The 15,703-nt window shown below is 40.2% G+C and overlaps 1 protein-coding gene across 4 annotated transcripts in view; it reads right to left on the reverse strand.

Moving 5' to 3' along the window:
- The window catches only part of CYB5R4 (cytochrome b5 reductase 4), a 161,092-nt gene that overhangs the window by 25,599 nt on the left and 119,790 nt on the right, over positions 1 to 15,703 (reverse strand). For all 4 annotated transcript variants that reach the window (XM_075597893.1, XM_075597894.1, XM_075597895.1 and 1 more), the window contains 2 exons: positions 5,157 to 5,309; positions 3,148 to 3,298 (listed from right to left, as the gene is read on the reverse strand). In XM_075597893.1, coding sequence (XP_075454008.1) covers positions 3,148 to 3,298; positions 5,157 to 5,309 — 304 coding nt within the window. The remainder of the gene's footprint in view (positions 1 to 3,147; positions 3,299 to 5,156; positions 5,310 to 15,703) is intronic.

The following is a 15,703-nucleotide window of genomic DNA, read 5'->3' on the forward strand; positions in this document are numbered from 1 at the left end:
AAAATATCCTTCTTGGCTTCTTTGAAAACGAAGGAAGCTTGAAAAGAATATCCTGTGTTTTTTCCACTCTCTGTCTAACATCTTCCTGTCTGAGCACCAAGATAAGGGAAATGGCACATTGCATTAATATGAATAATAATACATATGCATTTTTTACATGGTACTGACAATGTATACAGAACTATACATGTAATTGTTCAGGCAAAGAGAGTCCCTGACTCCCCCATTATCCATTTTTTTGTACCTGGGGTAGAGGGAGATAAAGTGACATTCCCAAGCTCACGAGGAGAGTCGACACTGGGATCCAGAGTTTCAAATGCAATGATCTTAGCATTAAGCTACTGTACTCATTCAGCCCATTGAGGGGGAGGAGCCAAACTTTCACCCAAGTTAATGAATGTGGCAAACATTTGTACCTTTGCCCACTGGAGGGGAAATAATTAACTTGCAAAGGTTTGCAATAGGAAGTCAGAAGCACATTTCCTATAGGTCATCATATGATTTCACCAGTGTTTGTGATTTTTGCAGTGACTTTAATAGATATACTGTAAGCTAGGGGTGTGCGAGATACTTTGTGGGGAGCGCGGAGGTTACAGAGGCCCCGCACTCTTCCCCAAAGCATTTAAATTAAATTCCGGGTGACCGCGCGAGGCCTCTGCAGCTCAACTTACCGAGATTCAGTCGGCCTCGGGACACGTAGCCATGGCAACATGTCACATGACCCCGCAGCGACATTTGACGCTGCACTAAGGTAAGTTTACCCATTAAAAAAAAAAAAATCTTTACTTTCCCACAATTCTACGTCCCAACACAAACAGGGTAACGGAAGTCAAACCCCTTTAAAGTTTTAACAAAACATGCCTAAAACTGACAATTTTTTTTATTTCAAAATAATGTAACAGACGTGGTTAAAAAAAATAATTGCATGCATCCCCCAAAATAAACCCCATAAATATGTAATTGCCACAACAAATGTTTGGTTGTGCTGGATATTTAACTTTTAAGGCTGCAGGATCTCATTAGACACATATTCAATTAAGTTTTGAAATACAAAATGATGTTACAGTAGGTTGAATAGGTTAGAGGTGATTATCCTGGTAAATACAACGCTGTCAAAGAGTTACAAAATTGCCTACAGTAATTGTGACTAGGGGGCATTCAGAAAAACCTCGAACTGTCCATTGTAAACTAGTTTATGGCAACTTGGAGGAATCAACCGTGGGAAAAGTTCCATATACAGTAAGAAATTGAATCATATATATATTTTCCGCGTCAGACAGCCCTTTTGTAAGGGTCAGAAACATTTAAGAAAGCAAGTTTGACGCTGGACTGTAATTTCTAAGAAATTAAATATTTGAATATGATGCAGAAAACTTGAAATAATAAAGATAACTAAGTTGCAATTAAGAAATAAATACAAAAAGCGCATCTATCGTAATGACTGTTCTTATAACATCAACTTTTTGGTTAAACAATGCATATACTATATGTTTTAATGATTTTATTTGTGACTTGAATGTCCTGATGATAATAATGTTGGTGAATTCTGTTTTAATGCAATATAAGAGCTTCAAGTATTTCAAAACTTTAAACTGTAATATGTTCGAAAGTCATTGACTCACTAAGTTATGGCACACACATTCACTGGGACATACCTGGCTCCAGTTTTGTTAGTTTTTTTTAAAGAAAGAATTAGCAATGCAGATTTTTTGTTTTACAAGCCAAACATTTTTTTTTTTTTACAGTTTGTATAGTCTAGTTAAAATGGGTCTCGTATCTATGCTATAAAAATAAATAGTTCAAAGCTTGCATGGCTAACATTACAAAGAACAAAACATATTTGCAATTAAATGACAATAAGTAAAAATCTAACTATTTTAATTTAGTATAGAACTTCTATCACTATCCATAGTAGTGATATTACAGGTTTCCTTACCAAAACAAATGCATTTCCATGGAATAATTCCACCTGAAAGCGTTAGCCTCCTTTAAAATCAAAGATGCCACTGATTTTTGGGATGAACGAGACTGACTCCATACAAAGGTCAGATTTCTTTAATGACTGTAGAAGAATTGTCAGCAAGTTTGTGGGTTGATTATGTGCAGTTGGTTTTACAGAGATTTTCAGGTACATTTTTTTGCATTTCAATAAAACTATTCAATATGCTTTTTCATCGCTGCACCTTTATTTAATCCATTGAGCAATTAGATCACATTATTTAGCATATGACCAGGCTCTCCAATATGCATTCACAGCCGGTGTCCACTATGCCAGTATGGAAGAGGTTATTTGTCAAATGATTTGAATAGGCGCCACAAATACCATAGATGAATAAAATAAACCGAATAATTAAACAATATATGTAGAACACAAAAATGTAACCTGAAAAGATACTTCTCAACCTTTCCTGGAAATATGCGAGGATTTCCAACAGATGCAGTCTTGTTGTTGGGGTGGGGAGGGAGCGATCAAATCAGGAACATAACATGTGAATAAAGAAAATATCTTCACACTTTCTGCAATTTGTCAGAACACTGCATGATTATTTCTACTTTGTTGTAAGTAGAAAATCCTCAAGAGCCAAGATTTTCATCTAGTCCGCATTGTATTAATATACTGCACAATTATTGTTTTTTTATATTTTCTTTATTCACATGTTATGTTCCTGATTTGATCGCTCCCTCCCCACCCCAACAACAAGACAGTATGGAAGAGGTTAACAGCATGAGGAAATTAGACTTTTAAAAAAAAAAACCCTGGAGTTCACCAGTCCCTCCCCCTGCATGTCTGCCACAAGGTACTGTGTGCTATGCTGCTGTTTCATTCTACCAAAGAATTTCTGGGAGATAATACCTCAGTGTGCCTTTGGTGGAAGCCAAAGTGTGTCGCAGTTTGCTGCTGTTAGAGCTGCTCGATTATTGGGTTGGGTAAAGTATTTCAGATGCCTATTGAAGCATTTCCATCTTCACACTTTAGACTACAAACTGCGCCATTTTTATACATATCCCCCAACGTACAGTATGCAAGTTACAAGCTTTAATGTGGGCAGCTATTTCTATACCTTGCCCAGTACTGTACAGCTGCGTAAATGAAATGAAAGGCATGTCCTCTAACACTGATGGGGTTTCCTTCAGTTCAGTACCAACCTGAGACTGTAAACACTGTTTAAAACATGCGTCAGCAGTTTGATCATTGGCGTAAGACCTGTTCCAGCTGCCAAAAGAAAAATGTCTTCCACGGCTTCTGTCTGGGACTTCCTGAAATCACCTTGAGGGTTGCTTACCAAAATATAATCACCTGTGAAAAATGAAAAAATATAATAAAAAAAATAAATAAATATCAAATTGTTTTTGATGTCCATGTTTTAGAAAGCTTTAGCTGCAGAAATAACATAACATGCTTTTGGTTTACAGATGGTTTATTAGTAAAATATAGAAAATACAAGCAATGATCTCGGACTATATAATAACCAATGCTTCAAGTTGTATATAATTATACAAACATCTCAAACATAAGGATACTGTAAAAATATGACAATGTACTCCATTCATCAAAACAATTAATATTCCATGTATGTTTGCAAAGAAAAAAAAGGCATTTTTTTTGATGTCCAGACTTTCCCTTTGGGAGCCAAAGTGACATAAGCATTTAAAACCAACGATGACAAGTTTAAGTTATACTACTGGAATATGCACTAGAATGTCAGCAATAAAGAAATAACTAAAATGCTATTACAATTCTATACCATCTCATTTTTAAGTGACATCAATGCTGTGAATGCATTGATGAAAAATGTGGCACAACTAAGGTGAATGCAGCTCCAGATTTCAGAGGCATTTCATATTTTTAGGTAGCCACAGATTCCTTTTGTGCCAATTTAATTGTATCACAGTAAACACAGGGATATAACCATGTTTTAATGAGGCTTCAGTATAAGCCTGTAGTGGTCTGCGGAACCCATCAGGGAGCTGGTTAATTGCAACTAGACAATTAACCAGTCTCCACCTGGTTACTCAGACAAATATAAAAGCCTCCTGCTGGGAACTGACAGGGAGACTCTTGAGCACACAGAAGGACTGTGTGCTGACATCAAGACACCAGGGACCAGGCCTCTATTCCAGGGTGCAGCGAACCCAGAAACCTGCCAGAGGCTGGCCCCTCAACGGACACCAATCCAGACCCAGAGACTGACATGAAGGTCCACCTGCTTTGAAGTACCTCTTTATACTTTGGGGTGATAGGTTAGTAAGGGGTTTAATCCCACAGCCCTGCAGATAGGGACTGGGGAAGTGAGTTAGCCCTTACAAAGGGATAGGCTGTTTATTTTTGTGATTTCCTGCATTGTTTAAAGTGACAGGCTGAATAAAGCCATGGTTTAATTTCCCCATCTCTGTCTCCCTGGTTGCACCTCTGCACATTTCTCTTACACACAATTCGTTTACAACCTGTGCCCAAATCTTGCATCAGCTGAGTACTGGATGTCACATCTATAATGTATAATGTATAATGTATAATGTTATGAGAGGAATTGGTGGAAAGACATATGGCAAATTGACTAATGGAATTACTGCTTTATATCAGTTTCACAATTGGGCAACACATCCATTAAATTTAACATGTAATTTTAATTAGCAGAAATAAGCTTTTCATGGTAAGGCATAATACAATATACCGTAAACGTAATCATATTCTTAGTAAGGCTGATCCTCTCCCACCATTGCCAGACAACCAAAACGTTTATGGCAACACGACTGAAATGAAGAGACAACAAGCAAACAGCTCCGAAATTCATCACAATCTTTGTTTATGCAAATAATAAAATGACCTAACAAATAGATGGAGAACTGTGAAAGCAATTGCTGAAATAGAGTAAACAAAAAGGGTTTCTACAATGTTTTTGGGGAGTTATGATTATTTTTCTAAAGCCTTTGGTTTCTGGACATGATCTTATATATAGGTCCTTATAGTTCTAGACGGAGTTAAGGGGTTCATTTTAATGTGAATAAAATAAGTCTGCTCGAGCGATACTAGCAAAATACAGTACATTAATTATATCCTTCATTGTTCTGGTAAAAAGCTGTAAAAGATATAGGCTAAAGTCTTCCAGTCTGGAAGTGTCCAATTCAAATATTTGTGGCAGTAAACATAATCTTACCTATTGTCAGATTATCCACCTGCGGGGTAAAACTTCCATTTGGATAAATTTTTATCATTATGTATATGAATCTCTCGTCATGATATGTTTGTAGCTGGGGATCCAACACTAAGGAGTGTGATACTGGTGTATATGGCTTCACTACTTCCATACCTAAAAGAAACACAGAGAAACAAAGGGTATAGTTATTCTAAGGCCCCACTGCATGCGCCGGCGCATCTGCCTTGTGTCCTGGTGGCATGTATGGAACTTCACTGCGATCTGTGGTCTGTAGGGAGCAGTTTTTAGGTGTGGGGGGCGTGGCCAAAATGGGGCGGGGGGCATGGCCAAAATGGGGTGGGGGGGGGGGGGCAGGGCTATTATGCACATTTTCTGGTGTGTGTGTGTACGTACAGCGCAGCACCCAGTCAGAGCTCTCACACCGGGTGACACCACAAACTCTCACCCGAAAAAAAGAAACTAGCCAGTCACAAGCAGCTGATGTGAGACTTGAGTCACAAAGCCCAGAGAGGGAGGAAGCGGGTGGAAGCGAGCAAACCCTTCACCTAAACTGCTGAGGACCTTGAGGAAGGATCCACCCCCCTGCCGGCGATCTCCCCTCTTCATTGGCTCCCTGCCACACCACGTGACACGTCGCCGCTTGGGATCACAATTCTGTTGTAGCCCTGCTGGCTGACGCGTTACAGTGTGTAGTGAGCCTGGCAGCGAGGAGGCACTAGGGACATCTAGGGAGGAGATAAGGGGCTGGTGGGAGGTGCGTGCGCCGCCGGCTGCACTGGGGACCTAGCCTTAGGCCTTGAGCACTCACAGCGCTACGCGACGTATGCACATTCGTCACTGATCCCTGGCGGCCAATGGTAGTGTTCATTGTTGAAACTACCATTGGCTGCGAAGTTAGGCGTTGTCGCTGCTGCTGTAGCTGGAGTCTTTCAAAACTGCGCGACGTCAGTGTCAGCAGCCAATGCATTGATTGGCATTGGCTGCGGAAAGTGAACAGACTCGGCTGCCACACACACACACACACACACACACACACACACACACACACACACACACACACACACACACACACACACACACACACACACACACACACACACACACACACACACACACAATGCTTTTGTTACACCGCTCCCCCTGCTCAGAGCTCCCAGCTCAGAGCTCCCCCCTGCTCTCAATTCCCCGCTCCCCGCGCTCTCAGGACCCCGCTCCCCGCTCTCAGGGTAGGAGGCTGAGCGCGTCACGTGGGGACGTGGTGTGTCCGATCATTCCGTCTGCTGGGGATTTTCACACCATTACCCAGCAGACAGAGGCACGCGCATACAGACACGCTGTGTGTGCTCAAGGCCTTACAGTGGAAAGAGTTAAGACAGAAAACAAACAAACACTGAAATAAAAAGGGTGTTTGTTTTTTTTTAAAGCACAAGTAAGAGCCAATAATAATATTATAATAATACAAAAAATATCATAGTTACATAGTAGATGAGGTTGAAAAAGACCTCTGTCCATCACGTTCAACCTATGCTACATTTAGACGACAGCTACTTATCATATATTTGTATTTACAGTATTTTGATCCAGGGGGAAGGCAAATAAAAAACCCCAGTGAAACATCTAAAGATATCTAAAAAAGGGGGGCGGGGGGGGGGAGAGATTCCTCCCTCAATCCAAATATTGGCAATCAGATTTCTCCCTGGATCAACATCCTTCCCATGTTTACTTATTTGGTATATTCCTGTATACCTTTCCTTTCTAAAAAGATGTCCAACCCTTTTTTTTGAAGATCTCTATTGTGTTTGCCATCTCATTCTCCATGGGTAATGAATTTCAAATGTTAACAGCCCTTACTGGTATTTTTTCAACCAGACACAGTAAGATACATCGGTGGTAGCTACGCCTATACGTTGTATATTTTATTCACTGTTCTCCTTGTACAGTGAAATGTTTTATTTAACCCATTTATTAAAGTTATTTATTATTATTTGGTGGTGTGCAACAAAGTGATTTTCTTTATACCTTAGGCTACGCTTATGGCGACGGTGACGCAACGGCGACGTGAGGCTATCTAATCTGCCAGAACGAGATTTGCCAGAACGAAGAAATACAATTTGGATGACCTTTCGCAGATGGACTAAGGTAATCACCAAACAACCAATTTGAAAGTCATTTTTGTATCTGTTACTTTGTATCGTTTATCTTGCAACACTAGCCAGTGTTGTTTTCAGGTTACAATGACACTTTGTGACTGAGCAAAAAGAAGATGTCATCAGATGGAATCTTACGGAAGCACACGGTATTACCACACCTGGCTCCAGAATTGTGTAACGAGGACTGCGCTATGACTCAAAAGCAGTGAAGGTAAAATCGGTGGGTATACCCCAAGGTGTGTATTGGAAACCATTTCCTAAACCAATTATCCAGAAGCAAAAGACATTGGGCATTTCACAGGTTGTACTGTTTGACTCGATCGTGATGGCTAAAGCTGCTGGTATTAATACACTGGAAGCAAGGAAATTGGTGAAAGAACATTTAAATGAGCAGATGCAATAAATTCAAGCAACACGTTTGAAATATGATCTACCCTTGCATGACCATTGGAAACAACACAGCTACCGTGAAAAACGCTGTTATGCTACATTTGGACATTGCTATTTCATAGATTTTCAAGAAACACGTAAATCGCAGACGAACGAGCTAAAAGCTGATCACTGCCCACAGCCTGGTGTAACCATTGACAATGTAAGGTATAAACAATACCCTATTTTTTATCTGAATACAGGACAAAATAACAACTAGGGAGAAAAGGACCCCTATGGTGAGAGCACTCAGCGGCTGGTGATACTGGTAACTAATGAGCCTAGAATAATCAATGCTCTGATTTCTTCAGACAAAACTGTAATGTCAGAAATGGTATGTGAGACGATCGTTACCAGATGATCTCTCAAAACTAAAATACCTCTCCGTAACTCGTTGTCATTTGAATCAGAGATTTGACTTATTACAGAGACAGAATCACTCAGCAAGTGCCCTGTGGTGATAAGAACCTGCACATTCATGAATTTGCGCATTGCACGGATAACCGCATCTACCTGGATATGTAAACTATCATTGAGACATTTCTGGAACAGGGCGTATACCGTATAATTAACTTAAATAATTTGGATTTGCTCCACACACCAAAAACCTTGTAATCCTGAAAAATTTAGAAATCCCTGTTCAATTTGTTTACTCGGTTGCCATTTAAAATAGCCGTCTGTGAGATTGTAGTAGAAGGAACAGGGATTACATCTGTAGCCGTATAAGAAATTATTCTCTTTGCAAATATTGTTTGTCTTTAACTGTTCCAAAGTGATTCCACACTTATTATTGAAACCTTTACTGGAATGGCTGTAATATGTAGAATTGGCAAATGTCGCAAATCGTGGTTGAGTTCAAGTGTCCCATGCAACAGGTTCACGGAATAACATACCACCACCTTCGGCATCCCATTCAGTTGGAAGTGCTTCTGTCCGTAGCTTTCCAGTCTTAGGCTGAGGCCCCAGTACCTCCACTGCACGTGCGCCCGCGAGACTGGCAGCGCGTGCAGCCGATTCCCTGGTCTGCAGTGAGCTGCAGGAAGAGAGACCTGGTGGGGGTCTAGTACTATTGCTTTAGAATAATAATCTTTACAACAAATGTGAGCCAGTATGTACACTGTATAAATGAGATAGTGAAGGCATAAATGGCAGATCTATTCAGCTCTAGGTTCTTTTCTACTAGTTAACATGTGTGCAGAATTGGTTCAAGCACCCTGTCTGACTTTTGAGTCACTGTATTTGCTGTGGGTGTTTATGTAGACTCAATCCATGGTCTGCATTCGAAGTGTTTAGGTACTATCACAGCACCATCACTCACACACCATATATCCCACTTACCTTTGGGATTACCAGCAGAATCTATCACTGTACTTATGTACACTTAGATAGTGAAGTCATTTAGGGAGCACCTATTATACTAATAGGACTACTTATCCCCACCCCCTATCTCCATTTTATTTTCGCCATTTGTTTAGGATTACCTCACATAGAGAGTTATCCATATAACTTTATTTTATTTGATGATTTCTCCAATTAAAATTGTTTTTAAGTTAGCCATCATTACATGTTACTATTGTCTCTATCAGGCTCATTAGTTACCAGTATCACCAGCCGCTGAGTGCTCTCACCATAGGGGTCCTTTTCTCCCTAGTTGTTGTTCAGTTATTTCCCCTGATTGTAGCACCTGTGCCTAGGCAGTAGCGAGGGTTCCCCCTTCCCATCCCCTTTCCCTTCCCACCTACCCTGGTTTAATTACAGGACAAAATACACAGAAAGAATTTGTTCCGTCACTCCCCCGCCACGCCCCCCCCCCCCCGGTCTCTCTTCCTGCAGCTCACTGCAGACCAGGGAATCGGCTGCACGCGCCACCAGTCTCGCGGGCGCACGTGCAGTGGAGGTACTGGGGCCTCAGCCTAAGACTGGAAAGCTACGGACAGAAGCACTTCCAACTGAATGGGATGCCGAAGGTGGTGGTATGTTATTCCGTGAACCTGTTGCATGGGACACTTGAACTCAACCACGATTTGCGACATTTGCCAATTCTACATATTACAGCCATTCCAGTAAAGGTTTCAATAATAAGTGTGGAATCACTATGGAACAGTTAAAGACAAACAATATTTGCAAAGAGAATAATTTCTTATACGGCTACAGATGTAATCCCTGTTCCTTCTACTACAATCTCACAGACGGCTATTTTAAAAGGCAACCGAGTAAACAAATTGAACAGGGATTTCTAAATTTTTCAGGATTACAAGGTTTTTGGTGTGTGGAGCAAATCCAAATTATTAAAGTTAATTATACGGTATACTCCCTGTTCCAGAAATGTCTCAATGATAGTTTACATATCCAGGTAGATGCGGTTATCCGGGTTATCCGTGCAATGCGCAAATTCATGAATGTGCAGATTGCTCCAGATTACAAACCCTGTGAATATGATATTTGATCCACAGAAAATATTATCGATATGCCCTATGCAGAGGCATTTAACAATCTTGTGTATTTGCAGGATGCTGCATATTCTACAAATGACTGAAGTTCCTAGCAAATTGAATACTAGAAAATGACTTACTAATGCTGATGTTCTTATCACCACAGGGCACTTGCTGAGTGATTCTGTCTCTGTAATAAGTCAAATCTCTGATTCAAATGACAACGAGTTACGGAGAGGTATTTTAGTTTTGAGAGAGCATCTGGTTACGATCGTCTCACATACCATTTCTGACATTACAGTTTTGTCTGAAGAAATCAGAGCATTGATTATTCTTAATCGCACTACATCTATTAGATTGACACTGCAGAATAACAAAATAGATACAGCACTATAGAATCTAACATGGATCAGACAGAGTCTAAATTTAACTCCTAAAGAATATGAGATCATGACATGTTTCACAAACCACAATTCATGACATACACGAAAAGAGACACAGACAGGTTAAAAACCCTGACGACTCTCTATGGGAAGTAGTCCCAGGTGAAGTCTACCCTTCGATTGGGAACTAGTTAATTTTGGACACCTGACTCAGACAGGACCGTATTTTGCAAGAGTGTAGATAGTTCAACCATATCAATACATGTCTACAAAAGGAATTTTTCTTAAGTACTTCAAGATGTGTCGATAAAGGTTATTTAGTGTGCGATGACATCTACAACACATGCCTTGTAATGCTCAATTGCAGGGAAGTAATTGTGCAATAACTACAACGCCGGTAACAGCTCCTTTTACATTAATTAAACCACTGGATAATGGATCTTAAATAGTTATATCTACTGAAAATGATTGTAACATACCTTCTCTTCAGGCATCGATTGTTACAGTTAATGGGAGTGTACATTGTTTTGACTACCCTTTCACTCCTCTGTTGCCGAATAAGACATTAAAAACTGCCATACATATCCAGGTACCGGCTATCACTTTGACACTGCCACACGACAGCTATTTAGGCACATTTTTAAGAATATGAAGATAACAATTGGATCCACACATGATATGATATACATACTCCTTCAGAGGGTTCAAAGTGAGTTACTTCGGGTAGACCTCCACCTAGGTGATTTTCCTCAGTGGATAACTACACTAGTTCAGTCACTGAAATCTTTTTGGCCAATGACAGGAGATTTATTGTCAAATATTGGGACTGGCTTACAAACTGTTGGGAAATATATTTCTGGTGGACTAGAAAATGTTTTTGGGATCCTAGGTTATCTGAAACCAATATTATTTCTAATTTTAGGAACAACAATGCTCGTTATTTTTATTCGTTTCTTGTCGTTTCTTCCAAAGGTGACAAGAAGACAAGACGACAAGCCTAACTCATTTACTGTTTTCTTTATTCAAATGCAGAATTTATTTAGTTAAATTGCTTTAAACTGATACTAATACTGTACATGTTTCATAAGCACACGGTTTCATATTACCTGCTTACAAATCCGTGCTACACATCATATCACAAGCTTCAATGTTCTGTTGCGTGGACACAGAGGTAAACGAGACTTCACAAATTTTGCAACTTCCACGAGAATGTACTTGGAATGACCTGTCTTACCAAATCAAAAACCACGAAGAACGCAACCAGTCCTTGATTTGATGAGAGACTTTATTTACCAAGAAAGCCTTGCTTATGGTGGACCATTTTCAATTTTAACTCCTAACGGTTCATTGCTACCACATAGCATCCAGATGTTTTGTAATTTCTGGCAAGTGAAGGCTATGCTGAATTTTACTGATCAGCCATATTTTAAATGTTTGAACATTCATCATTTACAGAGGCCCCGCACGCTTCCCAAAGGCACTTAAATTAAGTGCTGGGGGAGCTGCAGGGCCTCTGTAAACAATACCCACCTTGATTCAGCCGGCATCTGGAGACGCGTCGCAATGGCAACGCGGGGTCATGTGACGTCACGTTGCTATGGCAACGTGACGTCATGACGCACAGACGTCAGGAATCAAGGTAAGGAGGAGGCAGGGGGGCTTGCGGAGAGGACGACATCCGGCAGGGGGGCGCAGGGAAAAAAGTTTGCGCCCCCCTGATCTAACTAACCACACTCTGCTTTCTGTAACGGATCTTATGTAATGAATTTATTATCTTTTATTATCATTTACTCATTTTTATTGCTGTATACAAGAAAACAGTGTTATCATTTTATACAACTCTGAGCATCCCTTTTTCATATTTTTCTTACTATATCCTGTGACAAAGATGTAAGGCTACGTTCTACAAATATAACATCACTATTTTTTACGCTTCTCATTCAGTGTGAGAATATAGTTTATTGTCAGACACTATTTGGGAGAAAAAACGTGATACCACAACAATTGGCGCCCAACGTGTGTTGCTCCAGAGTTTTGTATACAGTAAAAATAATTATATGTTACCCATCAATTCTTAAAAATACACGTGTATAATTTCCTCTTGCAACCACAGGACATTACTCTCAGATATCAAAATTTTAGACACTCATCTTGGGTGCAAGTTTTAAATTTTTATTGATATGTCATTAAAGAGTGGCATCATTTTTTTGGTTTTCTTTTTTCCATGCACTTCTATTTACACACAATATACATATACATATATATATATATATATATATATATATATATATATATATATATATATATATATATACAAACGCTGCAAACATATTTGCAAGGATCCCACAGCCAGTCACAACCATAGAACATTCAATGTTAAAGGATCATACAGCTGCACATCCAGGAATTTAGTGTATATGATTCAGTGCAACAAATGTGACCAAGGTTGCTACATTGGGGAAACCAGCCAAAAACTACAAGGAAGAATGAATATGCACAGACACTCTATACTCCAGCACGAAGAAGGAAGATACTGCTCACCTGTGGGACATCACTTCTCACAACCAGATCATTCCATAAATGATCTAAAAATCAAAATCCTCAATGGAATGTTTAAAAGCACCCAAGAACGGAAAACATTTGAACTCAGAATGATAAGACTCTTTGACACCAAAACCAAAGGACTTAATGCGGACATGGGTTTTCTCACACCCTATCAAAATTGCTTGTAATTATCCTGCTTGCCTCTATTCTTATCCACACTTTCTTCCCCCCCCCCCGTATCCCTCCGCCTCCCCACCTTTCTTTGACACTGTCCCCTGGCTTCAAACACTTAACGCCCTACCTTATCTACAGTAAATATCTGTTGTTTTTTTTTTCCCCTCTCTCCACACTGTTTTAGCCATTGAACCCTTTGTATATCAGTATTGCTGGACCTGAAGAAGAGAGGAGAACTCTCGAAAGCTTGTCCTATGACATAAATTGTTAGTCCAATAAAAAAGGTATCACCGAATACTGAAGAACTCATTTATTCTGCACTATATATATACACATATACATATATATACATATATACAGCTCAACCCCATTATAGCGCGGTCCTCGGGGGCCACCCGATCCAACCGCGCTAGAACCGGGGTCGCGCTAATTTTTTTTTAAAATATGCCGCCGCACGCCCGAGGGAGGGAGGGAAGAGGGAGGAGGGAGAGAGGAGGTGGCCGGAAGCCCTACACGTCCCCCAGCAATAGCGGACCTCCGAGTCTAGCCGCAGGCTGCTCCTTACCGCGGATCGCGCTATAACAGGGTTGAGCTGTACATATATACAGCTCAACCCCGTTATAACACGATGCAATGACGGGAAGGAACTACAGTGAGTCCTGTCCATTCAGCAAGTTGCCAGAACCTCCCAAGTTAAAAAGGTGGGGAGGGGCAAGCTCTGGGGGGAGGTGCCACCTAACCTCCATAGACTGTTACCAGTCAGAAATTGATTAACACACAAATTCCCAGATAGCTCAAACTCCTACATCCACCACATCATGAATATATATTTATGCCAAAATGAGTGCTACTGAGCGTGGCAAATGTATACAACTCGCCCCTCCCCACCTTTTTAACTTGGGAGGTTCTGGCAACTAGCTGAATGGACAGGACTCACTGCAGTTCCTTCCCCTCATACAGAGGTAACAGGAAGGGTTCACAGTTTTAGTGTTAGGAACTGTATTTTTGGTTTACCTTGACGTTGGTATGCAGGCTTACGACGCTTTGGCCAAAGGGTTTAACTAAAAAAACAAGTAATTACTATTATTATTCAAGTATTTAAACTTTATACTCATTACCACATATGTTTTGTCAATTTGATGTAGCATTGGGCACCCCTGTCTTCTGTATACATTTGCCACGCTCAGTACCACTCATTTTGGCATAAATATATATTCATGATGTGGTGGATGTAGGAGTTTGAGCTATCTGGGAATATGTGTGTTGGTCTTAAATATGGCCAGCTTGGCTAATACCTGGAGCAGGTTGGCAAGGAAGCCCCTAGGCACTGGACACCCAAAAGTAAAGATGTGTGGGGAAAAGTGCAACCAGAACTGCAGGGGAAGGCTCCTCAAGGTGAGTAAGAGAGGCTGAAGTCTGGCGCAAGTAAAATATAAATGATACACTGACTCCCGCTGACCCAAAAAGGGGTAGGCGGCGGGGGAGTCGGTGAAGTGGGCCAAGTTCTCTCCTTTCTTAAACCCTTTTTAAGAAAGTGTTCTTTAATATCCTTCTTCTGTATTTAAAATGTTTCCAATTTCGAGGGGTTGCTACGTAAATCGCAGGTACTGGCCCGTTGGAATGCCAGCTATTAGAGACATTGTGCTGACTTTGTGCTGAGTAGGCTGTTGGTAGTCATGCTTTTTCTAAACACAGTGGTCTCACTTAGTCCAGCTGCATCTTTACTTATTTTGAGGTCCAGGAATGTGATTTTATCCTTACTGATTTTAACGGTTAGTTTCAGGTTCAGTGTGTCATAATTAAGGATATTTACAAATTCTTTAAAGAGCTGTACAGTGCCATTCCATATTAACAGTATATCATATATGTACCTGAGCTATAGGTCAATATGCTCAGTGTACATAGATAATTTGTCAGTGAAAACATACTTCTCCCACTATCCAAGATCTAAATTGGTGTAGCTTGGTGAGCAGGCGGTCCCAATAGCTGTTCCCTGGTTCTGGGGGTAGTACTTTACGTTGAGTAAAAAGTAGTTATGTGTTAAAACGAGTTTAATAATTCGATTGTGAAGTTGTTATGAGCAGTATACTGTATCTGCAATTACATGTTGAGAGGAAATAACTGCATGCTGCTATTCCATTTGCGGGGATGATGCTGGTACATAACCCATCAATGTCTAAACTAGCTAGATGGGTGTGTGCACTAGTTTTAATACCATTTCATCAAAGTAATGTGTCTTTCATATCTATTACATACGATGGAAGTGCTGTGACAATTGGGCGTAGAATTGTGTCAAGATACAGTATGTGCTGCTATGTTCAGTCAAGTTGTTATTCTCGGATACTATTGATCTACCTGGTGTTTTTTTGCACTGTGTTTTGTTAAACTTTTATTATTATATACAATAAAAAATATGTGATGTATTATTTAGGTTT

Source organism: Ascaphus truei, chromosome 4 (genome assembly GCF_040206685.1).
Source record: "Ascaphus truei isolate aAscTru1 chromosome 4, aAscTru1.hap1, whole genome shotgun sequence".
In the NCBI taxonomy this organism is placed as follows: domain Eukaryota; kingdom Metazoa; phylum Chordata; class Amphibia; order Anura; family Ascaphidae; genus Ascaphus; species Ascaphus truei.